Below are 22,443 nucleotides of genomic sequence, written 5' to 3' on the forward strand. Positions count from 1 at the left end.
ATGTGTTGGAAGGAACTGCAGATTTGGGACGATAGATGGCTCAATGGGCTAAGTGTTCGGCTGGCGACCGGAAGGTAGCCGGTTCGAATCCCGCTTGGAGTGCATACTGTCGTTGTGTCCTTGGGCAAGACACTTCACCCACCTTTGCCTGTGTGTGAATGTGTGTAGGTGATTGGTGGTGGTCGGAGGGGCCGTAGGCGCAGATTGGCAGCCACGCTTCCGTCAGTCTGCCCCAGGGCAGCTGTGGCTACAGAAGTAGCTTACCACCACCGAGTGTGACTGAGGAGTGAATGAATAATGCGATGTAAAGCGCCTTGAGTATTAGAAAGGCGCTATATAAATCCCATCCATCATTATTATTATTACACCAAAGATAGACACAAAATGCTGGAGTAACTCAGCAGAACAGGCATCTCTGGATACAAGGACTGGATGACTCGTCTTCAGACCATCTGACTGAGTTACCCCAGCACTTTGTGTCCATCTTAGGTTTGTAGGTTAATTGGCTTTGGTGAAAAAATTGCAAAATTGTCCCGCGTGTGTTGGACAGTGCTAGTTGGCGCAGACTTGGATCGCTAGTTGGCGCAGACTTGGATCGCTAGTTGGCGCAGACTTGTCCGAAGGGCCTGTTTCCATGCTGTATCTCGAAAGTAATGTCCACAAGTCTGCTTTGTATGGCCCATTATAGTTTTAATTAAAACTAGATGAAGTGGGACCTGTTGGGTCCCTGTCACACAGGAGGCCTGGTCTCCCAAAGCAACCCATTCCCCAACGCAATATTCCACCACTCACCCATAGACCCTAACTGTGCAGGCGTGGCTCGCTTCCCCTCATCCCACAGCACTCCCTCCCCCTCCCTCTTCTTTCCCCTCTGCTTCTCCCCTCCCTCTCCTTTCCCCCACCCTCAGTTACTCCCTCCCTCCATCACTCCTCAGCCCTCTCAACCCCCCTCCTATCCCTCTATCCCCACTCCTCACCTCCCCCCATCCCCTCACCCTCCCTCCTCACCTCCCCCCTCCTTCCCTCCCCACCACCGTACTTCCACACCACCACCTCATCTCCTCCTCTCCCCTCTGTACCGCTGCTTCCAATTTACTCCCCACCACCGCAGCTCACCCCCTCCCCTCTCCTTCCCTCCCCACAGCCTCTCCCCACCCTCCACCCCTCGTAACCCGCATTGAAACCACTTCCCGACTCGGCACAGTGACCAGAGCTGCCCCCTCCACCTGCTGTTGGAGTTTGCTGCCGTCTGAGAGCTACCCGGCCCCGCTGCCTCTCTCCACCCTCCAGTTTCAGCACTCCCCTTTCCATTCACCAGGACCCTGATACCAACACTCTCCCTCCACTCACTAAGACCTCAGGCCCAACACTGCCCTTGTCTCACTGGGAACCTCTGTTCCAGCATTCCCCTCCACCCCCTGGGTCCCCCATTCCAACACCTCCTCTCCATTCACTGGGACTCCGAGTCCAACACTCCCTCCACCCATCACGTCCCTAGTTCTTCCATTCCTTTCTCTCGTCCTGTTACTTGCACTTATCTGAAACCTACCGAGAAATGAGAATGGACAACTTTTTTTTTTTAATGAATTGAATGTGTATTGGAATAAATCTGGAAAACCACCAACTTCCCGAGTGTGCCGGATTCATGGAGTTTTACTGAGCATCAAACAGCCAAAGAGAGACCAAGGGAGAACGTTCTGTGGAACGAAGTGGAGATTGACAGATTCTTGATTAGCAAGGGCGGAGGTTGTGGGGAGAAGGCAGGAGAATGGAGTTGAGAGGGAAAGATAGATCAGCCATGATTGAATGGCAGAGTAGACTCAATGGGCTGAATGGCCTAATTCTGCTCCAACTCCTTATGAACTAATGTCAGAGAAGAACCATGAACAGTGGGAGTGAAGCACAACACAACAGCTCAGTCACATAACGCATTGAGAGCGTACAGAGCAGCAAAGAGAGAAAGTACGTCTCCTTGTTTACGGTTCTTAATGCGCAAAACCGAAGCACTTTCTCTGTCCAGTTGAAATCCAAACTCTTCCAGCACTTGCTGAGTTATTTCAAACTCCTCGTCAGTGAGCTGATTGATCAGAACCTTCTCAGGGTCTTCCTCATCCTCCAGGAGGTCACGTTGATATTGAGGAGCCCCCGACCATTTGTCATCAATTATTGTCACCTGGAAATTGTATTAGAATCACAGTCATAAAACGATAATAGTGCAGGAGTTCACAATTCAGATTCAGATTCAACCACATTGTGCAGTGTACAGTACAGAGACAACGAAATGCAGTTAGCATCTCCCTGGAAGAGCGACATAGAATATGAGCAATAAATAAATATATTTACGTGCATACAGTCATAGTGTTTTTCCTGGTGGGAGGAGTGTCCGGGGGAGGGGGCGAGGTACGTTGTTGAGTAGAGTGACAGCCGCAGGGAAGAAGCTGTTCCTGGACCTGCTGGTCCGGCAACGGCGAGACCTGTAGCGCCTCCCAGATGGGTAAGCAGTCCATGGTTGGGGTGAGAGCAGTCCTTGACGATGCTGAGCGCCCTCCGCAGACAACGTTTGCTTTGGACAGACTCAATGGAGGGGAGTGAGGAACCGGTGATGCGTTGGGCAATTTTCACCACCCTCTGCAGTGCTTTCCGGTCGGAGACAGAGCAGTTGCCATACCATAAGAGATAGGAGAAGAATCAGGCCATTCGGCCCATCAAGTCTACTCCGCCATTCAATCATGGCTGGTCTATCTATCCCTCCTAACCCCATTCTGCTGCCTTCTCCCTGTAACCACTGCAATGCTTCAAGCTCATGCTCACTCTCTACACCAGCAATGTAGACAGTTGCAACACCTCAGCCTTCGCCAGTGGCCCTGCAACACCATCTCATAGTTTAGTTTAGTTTGGAGATACAGAGCGGAAATATGCCCTTCGGCCGGCCCACTGAGTCCGCGACGACCAGCGATCCCCGCACATTAACACTACCCTGCACATACTGGGGACAATTTTACATTTACCAAGCCAATTAACCTACAAACCTGTAAGGCTTTGGAGTGTGGGAGGAAACGGAACTGCTCGGAGAAAACCCTGGCGGTCTCAGGGAGAACGTACAAACTCCATACAGACAGCAGCCGTAGGCAGGATTGAACCCGGGTCTCTGGCGCTGTAAGGCAGCAACTCTACCGCTGCGCCACCGTTCCGCCCTATCGGGGCGGATCCAATCCAGAGCGGATCCAATTCCAGTGTACACCTGGAACAAGGATTGTTCGATGTAGCTGACAAAAAGGCAGGCTTAGCTGGAGCCCATGCAAGTGCCCATGGCTACACCTCTGATTTGGAGCGAGTTGGAGGTGTCAAAGGAGAAGTTGTTGAGGGTGAGGACAAGTTCCGACAGGCAGAGGAGAGAGTTAGCAGAGAGAAAATGTGCTGTGTCGTACACAAAAACTTGCTTTATTTCTTTACCTGTTTTACTGTTTATATTTCTTACCAGCTTTAGCTGTTTGGATATAATCTCTGCCTTAACACAGCTTGCCAACAGGATTAAAGTTTCAGGATCCATCTCTGAAAAAGAAGCAGAATCATTCACACTGTCCTGCAGTACAATGTCCCTCTCTACTCAAGGAGGAGAATTCCTTGAATTTGGGATGAATCAAGTCTTTTCTGCACAAGGGTTTTCACTTTCTTCCCAATAGACCGTGAGCCGAGGTGCTTTTTCGTTTCATTCTGTAACCCAAATCACGTATCTACCTGTATTTATAACATATTGTGTAACAATATTATAGAAATCATACCTGAAACTCGGCAAGACCAAAACCTGCACATATTTTTAAATTATGAGAAAAACCTCCAATTTTCCGAGTAGTAATTGTCCAATCAATGTTTGACATTGAGGTGGGCGCCAACTGAATAATCCTGCGTTTTGTTAAAATAGACTTCAAATCTTACCGCTGAGTGACTGGATGAGAATGTTTATCGCCCGGATGATCCCTTCGGACTCTGGGGTGAGAGCGAGGGGTTCCCCTGGTGGACCTTCCTTCTTAATTCCCAACAGATCCAACATCTTCTCCACGCATGCCCTGTTATCTTCCTCCGTCTGATCCAGCACTTGGAAGTCAGGCTGCAGATCTTCCATAATCGGGTCCAGCTGAGAACGTAATAATAATAATAATAATAATAATAATAATAATAATAATAATAATAATAATAATAATAATAATGCATTTTGTTTATGGGCGCTTTTCAGAACACTCAAGGGCACTTTACAGTTAAAACAAGCAAATTAAAAATATATCCAACATAGCCATGAATTGATAGAAAGTGGAGTTACGTGGGATAGGCCAGTGTGAATGGGTGAGTTTTGAGGGAGGTTTTAAAGGTGGGGAGAGACTCTTTGCTACAGGTGGATAGTGGGAGAGAGTTCCAGAGGCAAGGGGCAGAATGGCTGAAGGGCTCTGAACCCCATCGTGGACAGGGGAACAGATGGAGTGGAGAGCAGGGAGGAAGAAGAGGATCAGATAGTTCAGGATGAGTGTAAGGCTGGAGGAGTTCAGAGAGGTATGGGGGAGCGAGATTGTGGTGGGCTTTGACAGTGAGGTGGAGAATCTTAAAATCAATGCGGTATTGGGCAGGCAGCCAGTGCAGTTGTTTGAGGATGGGGTGGACGGGGTTCTGGTGATAATGCGGGCAGCTGGGTTCTGGACCAATTGGAGTTTATGGATGGACTTGTGGGGGTAAACCAGAGAGGAGAGAGTTACAATAATCAATACGGGAGGTGACGAGGGCGTGGATGAGAGTAGCAGAGCCGTTAGGTGTGAGTGATGGATGAAGATGGTGGATAGTGTGTCGGTGGAAGTAAGCAGACCCAGTGAGATTATTGATGTGTTTTTCAGAAGAAGGTGTGCTGTCAAGGATGGATATCAGCAAGTGGAGTAAAACACACAGATCAGACCGCCCTGCATTGACTTCATCTACACTTCACGTTGCCTCAAAAATATAGTCAACATAATCAAATTCTTGCCTCAAACCGGTCATTCCTCCTTCCCCCTGCACCCGTCCAGTAGAATGTACAGGAGCTTGGAAGTGCACGTCACCAGACTCAGGAACAGCTTTTTCCCATCCGTTATCAAGTTTCTGAACAGGACCTTCCATAAGCTAGGGAACTGTCTGATTCACCTCTACCCCATCGTGGACCTTAGACAGTGTCTCTGGAACTGCTGCCTTACAATGCCGAGAACTATACTGTGTGTAGCAAGGAACTGCAGATGCAGGTTTAAACCAAAGATAGACATGAATGCTGGAGTAACTCAGCAGGACAGGCAGCATCTCTGGAGAGAAGGAATGGGTGGCGTTTCAGGTCTAGAAGCGTCACTGCCTGAAGAAGGGTCTCGACCAGAAATATTTTGTGCCACCTTCTGCACTCTGTATCTCCCCCTTTGCTCGACCTATTGTTTGGCGTGACTATATGTATGTATAGTATATCTGATCTATTTGGATATCATGCAAAATAAAGCTTTTCACTGTACCTCTCTGTTCTGTACATCAGGGACCCTTGTGCCAAGCAATGAAACATTTTTATTTTTCAGATGATCAGTGCGGCCATCTAACACTCATAGGAACACAGAAAATAGATGCAGGAGTCGGCCCTTCAAGCCAGCACCACCATTCAATATGATCATGGCTGATCATCCAAAATCAGTACCCCATCCCCCCATATCATTTAATTCCTTCAGCCGTAAGAGCTAAATCTCTCTCTCTCTTGAAAACATTTTTAAAGCTGAATGCAGAATTCCCTTTCTTGCCCAGAGAGGTGTTCCAGCCTCACCGTGGCTTAGGAGAGGGTGCAGAAGTGGTTTACCAGGATGCTGCCTTGATTAGAGGGTAATGGATAATAGGAGATGTTGGTCAAACGTGGGTTACTTTCTGTGGAACGCTGGAGGTTGAAGGGAGACCTAACAAAAGTGTATAAAATGATGAGAGGGATAAATAGGAGAGACAGTCAGAGTGTAAATGTCAAAGACTAGGGTGCATAGATTTAAGGTGAGAGGGGGAAAGTGTAAAGGAGATGTGTGGAGCATGTTTATCATGCACGCACCCACGCACGCGGCACACACACGCGTGCACACGCACACACACACATGCACACCTGCACACGCACACGCACCCACGCACACACGCACGCACGCGCACACACACACGCGCACACACACGCGCGCGCACACACCTGCGCGCACACGCACACACACGCACGCGCACACGCACACGCACACGCACACGCACGCGCGCACACACGCGCACACCCGCGCGCACACGCACACGCACACACACGCACACGCACTGGCGCGCGCGCACACACACACACACACACACAGACACGCACACACACACACACACACGCATGCACGCACGCACGCATGCACGCACGCACGCACACACACACACACGCGCACGCACACACACACACACACACACACACTAGTGAGTGCCTGGAACAAGCTGCCGGGTGGTGAAGGCCGACATTATAGTGCCACTTAAGTGGCTTTTCAATATGCACGTGAATATGCAGGGAATGGAAGGATATGGATCACGTGCGGGCAGATAAGATTAGTTTATCTTGGCAACATGCTCGGCACAGATATTGTGGGCCAAAGGGCCTGTTCCTCGGTTCACGTCTCTATGTGTACGCAACAGTGCAAGACATACATTCAAGTATGAGCACCACACTTTGTGTCGAATTTTGTATTCCTGTCCATGCTCAGAGCCACGATCCCACTGCGATGAATAGAGAAAACGCTTGGTACAAACCATTTCATCAAGAACCGCAAAGCTATCACTGTGCTCAAGAATTTCAAGGATCGCGTTGAGGAATAGTATCTTCTTGTCCGCACACATTTTCGTCAGCTCGGCAAGTGAAGCAGCAAGTCGGGGTTTCTGGTCAAATCCTGAAGATGATGGAGAAGATGAAGAAGATTGAAAAGACGGAATCTCTCGTAAAATTTTAAAACAACTCGATTTTGACCTTGACAATTAAAGCCAATATCTGAACAACGCAATTGGAAAATAATGGGACTGAGAACATGCAAACTCAGCATAGACAGCACCCAAGGTCATGATTGAATCCCGGTCTCTGGCGATGTGAGGCAGTCGCTCTTCCAGCTGCGTCACCATGCCGACAACACATTATGTACCTACATTGTCCACCATTTGTGTTATTATAAACATTTTGAGAAAACATAAAAAGTAAAAAAGCTGTAAGATAGAGAATCAGTAGATAGTACACAAACTCCCACAACAGTCCTCCTCATCTCCTTGGGGGTCACACAACATCTGTGTGTTTGGATGTGCGGCAGTTTCAGAGTCAAATAAAAGTTTTTTTCCCAGTAAATATGAGGCAACTTACTTGACATGTCAGGACCCTGGAAGCACAAATCCCAATTTAATTCTAAAGAAACAGAAAAATAGGACCTGGTATTAGCATTGTTATTTGCTCTGTGCCCCAAATGGCTGAAGAAAGATAACCAATTTATTCATCAATCTGGCATTCAAAACGTTTTTGTTTTGTATTTTTATACTTTTACATACCCAGATTATCATTTGGACTAATCATCAGTTCGGAGACCTTGTACGCAATAGATGTTCTAGCTGGAAAAGTTAACTTCCTTTCTCTACGCACGCTGAGATCAGCTTCCATCTAAGGCAACAAAGATGACTATAATATTTAACTGTGAAAATTAATCCTATGAAAACTGATTCTAGGAAAGTCAATACTCATGGAGAGAGTGAGGAGACACCCCAATGTAAGTGAAATAATTACATTTATGTAGAGAGATTTGACATCTATAGAATTAAAAGTCCCATCTTGAACGCTTCCTGTTTGCGCTGCTGCTTGATTTTAGAAAAAAAGCTATCATATATGGTTGTGATTTTTTGGCCATCTTACGCAGAGTCCTCCTCCGAGGATTTTTCGCATCGATGAAAAATAAAAGAGTTATTCGTGTCTAAAAAATCTTGAGATTCGCTCTCCTGTCAATCACCGTGATGAAGTCCACACCCCTTCCGGGGGGGAACTATAAAACCCGGAAGTATGGACTTGGCTTAGTCGCTGCACGATGGCGAGGGAGAGACCACGACTCTCAGTCTGAGCTGGGAATCTACACAACACTGAGTGTCTACTCAACTGTGCGTGCCATTTATGTGATTTTATATGGTTTTATGTAGTTTGGAAACCAGTCCCTTTGGCCCACAACACCCATACTAGCACTCCAGAAAGCCCCCCCCCCCCCACTCCCCCCCGCCACTGGCCAGCAATATTGGAATTGGTGGAGAGGTAGAATTTGCGTTGGAGGACCAGCCCTCCCGTGTGAAGCTGGGACCCAACGGGTCCCACAGTCTAGTTTTAATTAAAACTAATGCTGGAGTATCTCAGCATCTCTGGATATAAGGAATAGGTGATGTTTCAGGTCAAGATGTCACCCATTCCTTTTCTCCAGAGATGCTGCCTGTTCTGCTGAGTTACTCCAGCATTTAGTGTCGATCTTCAGTATAAACCAGCAGCTGCTGTTTTCTTACACATGGACTGGCAATGTTTTAGATCAGGAGCCTTTTTCAATATAGGGCTTGAAATTCCCCTGTGGCAAAGAGCAATGATCCTTCCAACTCATAATCTACAAGCCTGTGTGTCTTTGGTGTGTGGGAGGAAACTGGAGCACCCGGAGAAACCACACACGGTCACTGGAAGAATATAAAAACACCGTATAAACAAGCACCCGTGGTCAGGATTGAACCCGAGTCTCTGGCGCTGTAAGGCAGCAACTCTACCGCTGCGCCACCGTGCGCACAATCAGAGGAGTAAAAGATGCAGAAAGTTGAAGAGGAAATTTAAATGACAGTCTTCCACTATATTTCGTGCCTGAGGGGAGAAGGGAAATATTCTCGATAGGGGAGACGGATATGAAAAAGCTGTAGAAAAGTAAGAGGGAATACTGGGAATACACATTACATTGGTGGAGAGTGGAATGGAGTCCAGGTTTCTGGTCACTGACTTTGATGGATAAACAAAGATGTGAGTTAATCAACAATTAATGATACAATAGATTCCAAATGGTTCAAATCATCAAACCATTTTCCAAACTCAATTACAAATAATCCACCTTAAATTGTCTCAGAAAGTTACACACAAATGTTTTAACTTTTGCTCAGGTTTGAAGGATAATGAATTGCACACAACTTAATAATGCAAATATTAGTTTTCGTTTTAGAAATACAGCATGGAAACAGGCCCTTCGGCCCACTGAGTCCACACCGACCATCGATCACCTGTTCTCGCTAGTTCTATGTTATCCCCCGTTCTCATGTACTCCCTACACACTAGGGGCTATTTTTACTGCGGCCTATTCACCTTCAAACCCGCATGTGATGTGGGAGGAAACAGGATGACCAGGTGGTCACAGGGAGAATGTGAACAGGGATGGTCCTGAGGAGTTTTACCAGAATGATCCCAGGAATGATTGGGTTAATGTATGATGAGCGTTTGACGTCACTGGGCCTGTACTCGCTGGAGATCATAGCCTCAGAATAAAAGGATGTACCTTTAGAAAGATGAGAAGGAATTTCTTTAGTCTGAGGGTGGTAAATATGTGGAATTCATTACCGCAGATGACTGTGGAGGCCAAATCAATGGATATGTTGCAGGCGGAGATTGATAGATCCTCGATTAGTGCGGGTGTCAGGGGTTATGGGGAGAAGGCAGGAGAATGGGGTTGAGAGGGGAAGAGAGAGATCAGCCAACTCTACCAGCTGCTCTACCAGTGCCACTTGAAGCCAAGTAAAAAAGTTATACTCCCCTTCAGAAGTTTCATTAGAACTTTCATTCCTGTTTCGGCCTTAGATGAGTTGTTTACAGAACATGCGTGTTCTGTCTCTATCACTTCCAGTATCACATAAACCGTATTATTCTTCATCTGTTTCACAAAGCGATGTTCTCTGTTCACTTTCCTGAAAAGATAACGTTTAGAAGAATGCTACAAATTGATCAGTTCTGACTAAAGTGGAGATGATGGTATGGATGATGTCATAAGTTGGACAATGGTTTTGCAATTCACCCTACATCTAATTCATGAATCTCACCAAAGTCGTCAATAAAAATAACAACAACTTGAATCACATGGTGCGTAATAATCCAAGTGTATGTTAAATTAAGAAAAGTTCAAGCAAGGGAGGAAATCATGAGAGGAATAGATCAGGTAGATGCACAGTCTCTTTCCCAGAGAAGGAGAATCAAGAACCAGAGGACATAGCTTTAATGTGAGGGGGAAAAGATTTAATAGGAATCTGAGGGGTAACTTTTTCACATAAAGGGTTGAGGGTGATTTGAACGAGCTGCCGAATGAGGTAGTTGAGGAAGGTACTATCACAACATGTACTAAATCTTTAGACAGGTACATGGAAACAACAAGTTTGGACGGATGTGGGTGAAACGCAGGCAGGTGAGACTTGTGTGGATGGGCAGGTTGGTCAGTGTGGATAGGTTGGGCCAAGGGCCTGTTTCCACGCTGTATGACTCCATGACTCTCTGCCTCAGCCACCTGTCAAAGGAGTAAATAATTTTGAATGTTTCTGAATATCACACAAAATCTATTTAAAAAATGCTCAAAAATAAACATCTTACTTTTCTTAAAAGACCAGTTAAAGCAAAGCTGAATCTGACAGAAGTGCCAGCAGTTTTCACTCTCGAATAAGCTAGCAACGTACAAGAGGCTGAAGTGAAAAATACACCATCTCTGTGAGTAATAATCAACCTGCTGGAGGAACTCAGTGGGTCAGGCAGCATCTGTGGAGGGAAATGAACAACATCGCTCCATAGATGCTGCTGCACCCACTGAGTTTCTCCAGCATTTCTGTGTAACTTCAGGTTGGGAGCCTTCTTCATTGGGATTGTCAACTTCTTTTGGATTGGTAACCTGGGTTTGTGTGCGTTTAGTTTAGTTTAGAGACTGCAACAACCAGGTTCAGGAATAGCTACTTCCCCTCAGCCATCAGGCTATTAAACCTGGCTCGGATAAAACTCTGATTATTAGCAACCACTTTCTGTTATTTGCACTACCAGTTTATTTATTCATGTGTGTATATATTTATATCATGGTATATGGACACATTTATCTGTTTTGTAGTAAATGCCTACTATTTTCTGTGTGCTTAAGCAAAGCAACAATTTCATTATCCTATACAGGGACACATGACAATAAACTCACTTGAACTTGAACTTGAGATACAGTGCAGAAACAGGCCCTTCGGCCCTTCTAGTCCACGCCGACCAGTACACTAGCCCCATCCTACACCCAAGGAACAATTTACAATTTTTACAGAAGCTAATTAAACTACGTCTTTGGAATGTGGGAGGAAACCAGAACACCTGGAGAAAACCCACGCGGTCACAGGGAGAACGTACAAACTCCGCACAGACAGCACCCGTAATCAGGATTGAACCCGCACCTCTGGCGCTGTAAAGCAGCAACTCTACCACTGCACCAATGATTACCTGTCTTTGGTAACATCCAGCAGCGTGCGTTCAGAGATTGTGTGCTTTCTCATTTCCACACTTGACATGGCGTCTGAGGAACTTCCTGAGATGTGCGCTCCTACATCAACATGGCCGGAATCCACACACACTTGGGCACTGAGCGAGGCGCTGGAAGACTCAGAGAAGCAGGCAATGATAGAGCTACTCAATCCTGGGAAAAGAAAAGAAATCAACTGTTAGCTGTTGCTCGCTATTTTCTGTTACAACGTCGGAGAACTGGTCAATGTTTATTAACCACACAGTGATATCAACATAGAAACATAGAAACATAGACAATAGGTGCAGGAGTCGGCCATTCGGCCCTTCGAGCCTGCACCGCCATTCAATATGATCATGGCTGATCATCCAACTCAGTATCCTGTACCTGCCTTCTCTCCATACCCCCTGATCCCTTTAGCCACAAGGGCCACATCTAACTCCCTCTTAAATCAACTTGAGGCCAGTTCATTGGCTATATTTAAGAGGGAGTTAGATGTGGCCCTTGTGGCTAAAGGGATCAGGGGGTATGGAGAGAAGGCAGGTACAGGATACTGAGTTGGATGATCAGCCATGATCATATTGAATGGCGGTGCAGGCTCGAAGGGCCGAATGACCTACTCCTGCACCTATTGTCTATGTTTCTATGTTTCTATAAAAGATTCCAGCAACAGCAGTTCCACGTGTCTACATTATTCTGGGTATCTTAATCTAAACAATCATCTCCCTTTTACAACATTGCTTCTACATTTACCATCAACTTAACTTGTTGCAAGCTAGACTGCAGTGTGCAGGAAAATGTTAAAAAATGCCATATCTTACCAAAATCTAAATCTTGGCCATCAATCAATATATCAGTCAGTCTGAAGGGAGTCGGAGCATAATTTTCTCTTTTGGAAAATATTTTCTTCTTCTTTTTGATGACTAGGTGAAGTGGTTTGCATTTTGGAGAATCAAGCGGGCTTTTCACAGGAAACAGTGTGAGGCTGCCCGGGTCAATCTCGCTCACAATTTTCTTGGTAGTGCTATAAAACATGGCTCTAAAACGAACAAACATTAAGCATAGCATTAACAATGGAAATACGCGGCATGTTAGGCAGCATCTCTCTGAAGACTGAAACAGAGCCATTGGTAAGGTCAACTACCCTTCACCAAACATAGATTATGACAAAGGCACAAGGAGCTTGAGGTGATGGAACGGACGGTGATGGAGTAACTCAGCAGGTCATGCAGAATCTGTGGAGTGAAAGAGACAGATGACGTTCTGGGTCTGGTCTAGGTGAGCTTATTGTCATATGCACAAGCACAATGAAGTACAGGTACATCACAGGTGCAGCAGCACCACAAGCACATAGACTCAAACATTGGCCTTCATCAGTCAATATTGAGTTTAGAAGTTGGGAGGTAATGTTGCAGTTGTATAAGACATTGGTGTATAAGGCATTTAGAGAATTGTGTTCAGTTCTGGGCACCATAAATGCTGGAGTAACTCAGCAGGACAGGCAGCATCACTGGAGGGAAGGAATGGGTGATGTTTCGGGTCGAGACCCTTCTGCAGACTGACCCACTGAGTTATTCCAACTTCATGTGCTTGTCTTTCGTTCCTCCTTACACATATTGACCAGTTGTTCAGATACCAAAATGAAACAAACCTTAATGCCTAGGATAAGCTGGAGTAACTCAGCGGGACAGGCAGCATCTCTGGAGAAAAGGATCGGGTCGAGACCCTTCTTGACTCGGGTGGTGGAAGATATTGGGAAAATAGGAGCGCACCTGATTTGGGGAGGAAGGAGGGAGGGGGGAGAAAGAGGAGGTTGAGGAAGTTGGAGAATTTAATGTTCAAACAGATTCAATTCCCCCCCCCCCCCCCCTCCATCAGTGTGAAGCAGGGTCTCGACCCGAAACGTCAACCATTCCTTCGCTCCAGAGATGCTGCCTGTCCCGCTGAATTACTCCAGCACTTTTCCATCTCCGACAGCTCAGGAAGTTCAGAGTAAGGTCTCATCTCATGCTCCGCTTCTATACAGCCATCATCGAAAGCATCCTCACTTCATCCATCACAGTCTGGTTCGGCAGTCTCCACTCACTCTCCCGGAAGAAATTACAGCGCATCATCAACAGAGCATCCAAAATTATTGACTTACCCCTACCATCCCTTGATCACTTACCACAACGGACACTACACAGAGCTCGCAAGATCATCTCTGACCCCACTCACCCTGCACACTATGCCTTTCAGCTACTGCCCTCTGGGAGGCGTTACAGGACAATTGCCTCCAAAACAAACCGCTTCCAAAACAGTTTCATTCCCACTGCAATTAACATTTTAAACTCTGTACGGTGAGGAATAAGAATAAGCATGGCCCTTATGTATCATAACCATATAACCATATAACAATTACAGCACGGAAACAGGCCATCTCGACCCTTCTAGTCCGTGCCGAACACATAATCTCCCCTAGTCCCATATACCTGCGCTCAGACCATAACCCTCCATTCCTTTCCCATCCATATAACTATCCAATTAATGTGTCTGTCTGTATGTATATCTATGTTATATGTTTAATGTTTGATTAAATGTTGGACCCTGTACCGAGCTGTACTGATAACAAATTCCACCAGCCTGGCTGTGTGGTCATTACAATACAATACAAATACAATACATTTTGTGTCTATCTTCGGTGTAAACCAGCATCTGCAGTTCCTTCCTGCACCGCACTGATAAACAAGACATTTGATCCGCATTCATTATCTATCCTGATGGTGGCGGTGAAGTTAACAGTGAAGTGTGAAGTGCTTCTGGGATGTCCCGAGGGCAGTGAAAGGTGTTATATAAATGAAACACTCCCTTACTGAAGAAGGGTTTCAGCCCGAAACGTCACCTATTTCCTTCGCTCCATAGATGCTGCTGCACCCGCTGAGTTTCTCCAGCAATTTTTGTGTACACTCCCTTACTGAAGAAGGGTTCCGAGCCGAAATGTCTCCTGTCCATTCCCTCAGGGGCGGAAAACCTGGGGGGGGCCAGAGGGGACACGTCTCCTCCATGTTTTGAGAGGTGGGGGACATCCCCCCCAAGTTTTTGTAACCCGGATTTTAAAATCCGGTGATCGAGGGCGCCGATTGGAGGAGAGAGACGTCAGTTGGCAGGCAATGGGGGCGGGACATGATTCAGTACGATGATTGGAGGAGGGAGATGTGGCACAGACCTGCGCTTCATCCGCAGCCAGGATGATCCCGGCCGGCTCTCCGGCGCTGTCCTGTCCCCACCCGAGTACCCCCCACCCCCCCCGCGGGTGTCCAGAGAGGTCGGTAGCAGAGATCCTCCGCTATAGGATCTTTAGTCGGCAGTCAGACGGGCCAGCGCAGAGAAACAGCGCTAAACCCAGCTAACTCTGCCTGTCCCACCAGGTGAGCCTACAGCCCTTCCTGGACTTGCGGGAAATATGGCCAGCGCGGAGAAGCAGCGCTGGTGGCCAGACAGGGCTGTAGTTAACCCGGTGAGACAGGCAGAGTTGAGCTGCATTTAGCGCTGGATTTAGTCTCCGAAGCCTCGCGCGCGCGTGTGTGTGAGTGTGCGCATGCGAGCGTGGCCGCCAAAAAATGGTGTCCCCCGTCCCATCCATGTTTTGATAGCGAGTTCTGTTCTTGCATTCCCTCCCCAGATGCTGCCTGACCCGCTGAGTTTCTCCAACACTTTGTTAAAAATTACAGCTTCTACAGTCTGCGGGACTTTGTGGCACAGTGAAATGTAATCACCATATAGCCATACAGTAAAAATAAAGAACACAGCATAGAGTTGATCGAATTCAACATAAAACATCCCTACACAGCAGAATTAAAGTTTCCCACTGTTAGGGAAGGCACCAGGGTCAGTTAATTTCCTGTGTTGGGTTCTCGGTTACGTGGTTCTTGAAATCGGGTGAGAATTGAATTCACGAGGTGAACTCCCGGGCTTGGGAACAGCGGGGAGATTTGTTCACCGGCAATCCTCCTCCGCCCTCTATCCCATCACCGCCCGCCACGCCCTCCCGTCCCCACAACCCCTCCCCACCGCCTCTCCCTAACCCCTCCCCACCCTGCACCCCTCGCAATCCACACTGAATCTGCCCCCTCGCCGCATATACCCACCTGATGTTGGAGTTCGCTGCCGTCTGAGAGCTGCCCGGCCCCTTCCCCCTGCGGGCAGAAAGATCGGTTTACCTCTTGGAATGTGAAGAACCTTCTAACTTCCCCCAGCTCGCCCAGACCTGTCACACGCAGAGATTTATCCGTTTTATTTTATATCATGGTATATGGACACATTTATCTGTTTTGTAGTAAATGCCTACTATTTTCTGTGTGCAAAGCAAGAATTTCATTGTCCTATACAGGGACACATGACAATAAACTCACTTGAACTTGAACTTGAACTTGAACTTGAGTTGAATACAGAGGCCGGTCTATAGATCTATATTGGGGGGAAGGGGTGGAGATGCGGTTTCATATTTATGGTTACTTACCTTAAAATTAGACAATAGACAATAGGTGCAGGAGGAGGCCATTCGGCCCTTCGAGCCAGCAACGCCATTCAATGTGATCATGGCTGATCATCCCCAATCAGTACCCGTTCTTGCCTTCTCCCCATATCCCCCGACTCCGCTATTTTTAAGAGCCCTATCTAGCTCTCTCTTGAAAGCATCCAGAGAACCGGCCTCCACCGCCCTCTGAGGCAGAGAATTCCACAAATTCACCACTCTCTGTGAAAAAAAGTGTTTCCTCGTCTCCGTTTTAAATGGCTTACACCTTATTCTTAAACTGTGGCCCCTGGTTCTGGACTCCCCCAACATCGGGAACATTTTTCCTGCCTCTAGCGTGTCCCAAACCCTTAAAAATCTTAGGTACACAAAAATGCTGGAGAAACTCAGCGGGTGCAGCAGCATCTATGGAGCGAAGGAAATAGATAAAGTTTCGGGCCGAAACCCTTCTTCAGACTGATGGGGGGTGGCGGGGAGAAGGAAGGAATAAGGAGGAGGAGGAGCCCGAGGGCTGAGGAAGGGGAGGAGACAGCAAGGGTTAACAAAATTGGGAGAATTCAATGTTCATGCCCGCAGGATGCAGACTCCCCAAGCAGAATATGAGTTGCTGTTCCTCCAATTTCCGGTGTTGCTCACTCTGGCCATGGAGGAGACCCAGGACAGAGATGTCAGATACGGAATGGGAGGGGGAGTTGAAGTGCTGAGCCACCGGGAGATCAGGATGGTTCTTGCGGACCGAGCGGAGGTGTTCGGCGAAACGATCGCCCAACCTCCGCTTAGTCTCACCGATGTAGATCAGCTGACATCTAGAGCAGCGGATGTAGTAGATGAGGTTGGAGGAGATACAGGTGAACCTCTGTCGCACCTGGAACGACTGCTTGGGTCCTTGAATGGAGTTGGGGGGTGGAGGTAAAGGGACAGGTGTTGCATTTCTTGCGGTTGCAACGGAAAGTGCCCGGGGAGGGGGTGGTGCGGGGGAGAAGGGAAGAATTGAATTTATTTGCTTCCTTAAAAATCTTATATGTTTCAATGAGATTCCCTCTCATCCTTCTAAACTCCAGAGTGTACAAGCCCAACCGCTCTATTCTCTCAGCATATGACAGTCCCGCCATCCACGGATAAATTAACCTTGTAAACCTACGCTGCACTCCCTCAATAGCAAGAATGTCCTTCCTCAAATCACACAATACTCCAGGTGTGGTCTCACTAGGGTTTTGTACAACTGCAGAAGGACCTCTTTGCACATATATTCGATTCCTCTTGTTATAAAGGCCAACATGCCATTCGCTTTCTTCACTGCCTGCAGTACCTGCATGTTTACTTTCATAGACTGATGTACAAGGACCCCCAGATCCCGTTGTACATCCTCTTTTCCCAACTTGATGCCATTTAGATAGTAATCTGCTTTCCTGTTTTTGCTACCAAAGTGGATAACCTCACATTTATCCGCATTAAACATCATCTGCCATGCATCTTCCCACTCCCCGAGCCTGTCCCAGTCACCCTGCACTCTCATAGCATCCTCCTCACAGTTCACACTGCCACCTAGCTTTGTGTCATCTGCAAATTTGCTAATGTTACTTTGAATCCCTTCATCCAAATCATTGATGTATATTGTAAATAGCTGCGGTCCCAGCACCGAGCCTTGCGGTACCCCACTAATCACTGCCTGCTATTCTGAAAGGGACCCATTAATCCCTACTCTTTGTTTCCAGTCTGCCAACCACTTCTCTATCTATGTCAGCACTCTACCCCCAATACCATGTGCCCTAATTTTGCCCACTAATCTCCTATGTGGGACCTTATCAAATGCTTTCTGAAATTCCAGGTACACTACATCCACTGGCTCTCCCTTCTCCATTTTCCTAGTTACATCTACAAAATTAGAGAATTCACATTGGCCTTTGTCCAATCATCTCCCCATAAAGACCCCCTCCCCCCACCACACCATCTCACCTGTAAACACCTGTAACTCGCCAGCTTTGTCCTGCCCCACCTTTTTTGTAGAAAAGATACAGCACAAGAACAGGCCCTTCCCGAAGATCAGAAATTGTTCAGCCAGATCTGAACACACTTCTCGACATCTGTATACAAAGGCGTCTTATGCTCCTTGTGCGTGGTGGTGGAAAGATTGGTGGAAACAGGGCCGCGACGTGAACGCTCTCTCCTTGACCCCAGGCCCTTCCTGAAGGTTTTTACTGTGACAACCCGCTTGGTCCTAGTGCTTGTCCCCCTCAAACCTCGCCAACTCTCAGATACCTCCTCCTACGTATCCTTGGACCATGACCCCCACAGACGAGCACCAGGCCATGATCTCTAACACTATCACTGACTTCATCAACTCCGGCTCCCTGCCCTCCCAAGCCTCCAACCTCATCGTTCCCCAGCCCCGCACAGCCCGATTTTACCTTCTCCCCAAAATCCACAAATCTGACTGTCCTGGCAGACACATTGTTCCTGCCTGTCCGTGTCCCAACGAACTTATTTCCACATACCTCGACCCCATCCTATTCCCCCGGTCAAATCCCTCCCTACCTATGTCCAAGACACCTCACACGCTCTTCATCTACTCCATGACTCCATGACCTCCCCCCTTGACTCCATTCAAGGACCCAAGCAGTCCTTCCAGATGCAGCAGAGGTTCACCTGCACCTCCTCAACCTCATCTATTGCATCCGCTGCTCTAGGTGTCAGCTGATCTACATCGGTGAGACCAAGCGTAGGCTTGGCGATCGCTTCGCCCAACACCTCCGCTCGGTCCGCTTTAACCACCCTGATCTCCCGGTGGCTCAGCACTTCAACTCCCCCTCCCATTCCGAATCTGACCTTTCTGTCCTGGGCCTCCTCCATGGCCAGAGTGACCCACCGTAAATTGGAGGAGCAGCATCTCATATTTCGCTTGGGTAGTTTACACTCCAGCGGTATGAACATTGACTTCTCCAATTTCAGGTAGTCCCTGCTTTCTCCTCCTCTTCCCAGTTCTCCCTCAGCCCACTGTCTCTGCCTCTTCCTTTCTTCATCCTGCCTCCCCCCACCCTCACATCAGTCTGAAGAAGGGTCTTGACCCGATATGTCGCCTATTTCCTTCGCTCCATAGATGCTGCTTCACCCGCTGAGTTTCTGCAGCATTTATGTCTACCCCCGCTTGTCAGCCCACACTTCCCTGCCTTCACTCAATGTCTTTGTTGTTTGAGATCAGCCCCAAAACCACAGATGACCCTTTGCTATCATCTGCAAACTTGTAAATGGAGGGAGAGCTGAATCTGGCTCTATAGGGAACCAGAGCAGTGACCTGAGAATGTTGCCATGTGGGCAACAGTATTGAGAAAAAGGGTCTCGACCCATGCTCTACTCGTTGGAGTTTAGATGGTTGAGGGAGGACCTCATTGAAACTTACAAAATAATGAAAGGCATGGATAAGGTGGATGTGGAAAGGACGTTTCTGCTGGTGGGACCAGAGGGCACAGCCTCAGAATTCAAGAGCGCTCTTTTAGAAAGGAGGTGAGGAGGAGCTTCTTTAGTCAGAGGGTAGTTAATCTGTGGAACCCATTGCCACAGAGGGCCGTGGAGGCCAGGTCAGTGGATATTTTTAAGGCAGCGATATAGACAAATTCTTGATTAGAATGGGTGTCAAGGGTTATGGGGAGAAGGCAGGACAATAGTATTGGGAGCCAGAGATCAGACATGATTGAGTGGCGGAGTAGACGCGACGGGCCGAACAGTCTAATGGCCTCATTCTTCTCCAATAACTTGTGAACTTGTGAGCTGAAGCGTTACCCATTCCTTCTCTCCAGAAATGCTGCCTGTCCCACTGAGTCACTCCAGCATTGTAAACCAGCATCTGCAGTTCCTTCTTAGTTGTAACATACAGTCTTTCAGGCAGTAGGTTAGGGCAGGCCAAAGGCAGGCAGGTCGGTATGGGAATTTGAATATTTTATATAAAAGTGTATATAATTTTGATAGGCGGTCAGAACCTTTACTCCCAGGATGGAAACATCAGACTGGATGGCTTAGCTTTAAGGTGAGAGAGGAAACGTTTAAAGGAAATGTGTGGAACAAAATCTTTCCACTAAGGGCGGGCAGTGAGTGCCTGGAACGTGCTGCCAGGGGTGGTGGTTGAGACAAAATAGGATAGTGGCATTGAAGAGGCCTTTAGATAGGCACAGTGATATGCAGGGATTGGCGGGATATGGATCATGTGCAGGCAGGTAAGATGAATTATATTTGGCACACTCCGCTGCATATTGATGGAGCTGCTGGGGAGAGGGTCAGCAGTGTGAAGTTCCTAGGACTCCACCTGGCGGACGACCTAACCTCTACGACCAACACCACAGCAGTGGTCAAAAGAGCCCAGCAGCGGCTCCACCCTCTCCGGAGACTAAGGATAGCAGGTCTCCCTACTGTTCATCTAAGGACCTTCTACAGGGGCACCATCAAGAGTATACTGACCTATGGCATCACTTCCTGGTTTGGGAGCTGCAAGGCTTACGAACAATATCAACTCAACAGGATAGTGAAAACCGCCAGCAGGATCATTGGTGCCCCACTCCCTTTCCTATTGGAGATCTATCAGAAGCAGAGCATCAGCAGAGTCATCTCCATTATCAAGGACCCCCATCACCCATCATGCTACATCTTCTCCATCCTGCCATCTGGGAAGAGGTACAGGAGCATCAGCTGCAAAACCAGCAGGATGCTCCTCAGCTTCTTCCCACAGGCAATAAGACTGGTTAACGGACTGTGTCCCCTCCCCATATATCGTTCACCAACACATTCAACCTCGCCCATACTTTGACAGCAAGGCACCTGGCAAAGCAAAGCCACTGTCGGTCGGAATGTCTGTTTTTATTCTATTGTAAATTTTAGGACTACTTTCTGTTTTTAGACACGGTAATTTTAATTTGTTTTTAAAGCTCCATGTATTTATCCTTTTTTATTAACTACACTGCATGGAAACTGATCGAGCAACGTTTTTTCATTTCCTCTGTGTATGTGAGTACTCAGTGAAAATGATATTAAAGAAATACTGAATATACTGAATACTGAATCATGTTTGGCACTGGCATTGTGTATTGAAGGACTTGTTCCTGCGCTGTATGTTTTCTGGAAAAAAAAGGCACAAAGTGTTGCGGTTAGTCAGCAGGTTAGGCAGCATCGCTGGAGAGCATGGATAAGTGATGTTTTCAGTTGAGTAATGGCGGGTATACGTTCAACCCTGAGGGGAATCAAGAACTAGAGGACAGAGGTTTAAGGTGAGAACAGCAAGATTTATTATGCACTTGAAGGGCAACTTTTTCAAGTAGAGGATGGTGGGGTACCTGTATATGGAATGAGCTGCCAGAGGAAGTAGTTAAGGCAGAGGTGGGTGGAGTACGTGACAAAGGCTAGTGGCAAAAATGTTGACGCCTTTGTCAGACTCCTATTCATTGGTTATAACTCCACCTTCAACACTGTAATTTGAACCAAAATGTGTCAAAACACTCGGCACAATAATTCTCAATGTGTAGGAAGGAACTCGCCCAATGTTGGGCGAGTCCAGAACCAGGAGCCACACTTAGAATAAAGGGGAGGTCATTTAAAACTGAGGTGAGAAAAAACTTTTTCACCCAGAGAATTTATGGAATTCCCTGCCACAGAGGGCAGTGGAGGCCAAGTCACTGGATGGATTTAAGAGAGAGTTAGATAGAGCTCTAGGGGCTAGTGGAGTCAAGGGATATGGGGAGAAGGCAGGCACGGGTTATTGATAGGGAACGATCAGCCATGATCAAAATGAATGGCGGTGCTGGCTCGAAGGGCCGAATGGCCTCCTCCTGCACTTATTTTCTACGTTTCTATGTAACTGCACCGAAGATAGGGATATATTCAATATTCAGGAGGGATAGAGAGAAAGGAAAAGAAGGTGGGGTAGCGTTGCTGATTAGAGAGATTAACGCAATGGAAAGGAAGGACATTAGTTTGGAGGATGTGGAATCGGTATGGGTAGAGCTGCGAAACACTAAGGGGCAGAAAACGCTGGTGGGTGTTGTGTACAGGCCACCTAACAGTAGTAGTGAAGTTGGAGATGGTATCAAAGGAAATTAGAAATGCGTGCGACAAAGGCAAAACCGTTATAATGGGTTACTTCAATCTACATATAGATTGGGTGAATCAAATTGGCAGGGGTGCTGAGGAAGAGGATTTTTTGGAATGTATGCGGGATAGTTATCTAAATCAACATGTAGAGGAACCAACGAGAGAGCAGGCTATTTTAGACTGGGTATTGAGTAATGAGGAAGGGTTAGTTAGCAGTCTTGTTGTACGTGCCCCCTTGGGCAAGAGTGACCATAATATGGTTGAGTTCTTCATTAGGATGGAGAGTGACATTGTTAATTCAGAAACAATGGTTCT

At 47.3% G+C, this 22,443-nt stretch overlaps 2 protein-coding genes across 4 annotated transcripts in view; both read right to left on the reverse strand.

Moving 5' to 3' along the window:
- Positions 1 to 1,570: 1,570 nt before the first annotated feature.
- Positions 1,571 to 15,768, reverse strand: LOC116981775 (pejvakin-like). Of its 3 annotated transcripts, none has more exons than XM_033034854.1 (10): positions 15,671 to 15,768; positions 12,365 to 12,582; positions 11,525 to 11,717; positions 9,831 to 9,981; positions 7,570 to 7,678; positions 7,388 to 7,429; positions 6,793 to 6,929; positions 3,937 to 4,135; positions 3,479 to 3,552; positions 1,571 to 2,173 (listed from the first exon to the last, which is right to left on the reverse strand). In XM_033034854.1, exons 2-10 carry the CDS (start codon positions 12,576 to 12,578, stop codon positions 1,916 to 1,918), a joined length of 1,377 nt encoding a protein of 458 aa, XP_032890745.1. In that variant the 5' UTR covers positions 12,579 to 12,582; positions 15,671 to 15,768; the 3' UTR covers positions 1,571 to 1,915. The 3 variants fall into 3 exon arrangements, with proteins under 3 accessions (XP_032890745.1, XP_032890743.1, XP_032890744.1); XM_033034852.1 differs by having other exon boundaries at positions 6,793 to 6,947; XM_033034853.1 differs by lacking the exon at positions 15,671 to 15,768 and adding an exon at positions 13,195 to 13,214 and having other exon boundaries at positions 6,793 to 6,947.
- A 5,497-nt stretch (positions 15,769 to 21,265) lies between these two features.
- The window catches only part of LOC116981716 (AH receptor-interacting protein-like), a 30,615-nt gene continuing 29,437 nt past the window's right edge, over positions 21,266 to 22,443 (reverse strand). Inside the window, exon 3 of the mRNA XM_033034771.1 lies at positions 21,266 to 21,271. Coding sequence (XP_032890662.1) covers positions 21,266 to 21,271 — 6 coding nt within the window. The remainder of the gene's footprint in view (positions 21,272 to 22,443) is intronic.

Source organism: Amblyraja radiata, chromosome 16, assembly GCF_010909765.2.
Source record: "Amblyraja radiata isolate CabotCenter1 chromosome 16, sAmbRad1.1.pri, whole genome shotgun sequence".
NCBI classification, from domain to species: Eukaryota; Metazoa; Chordata; class Chondrichthyes; order Rajiformes; family Rajidae; genus Amblyraja; species Amblyraja radiata.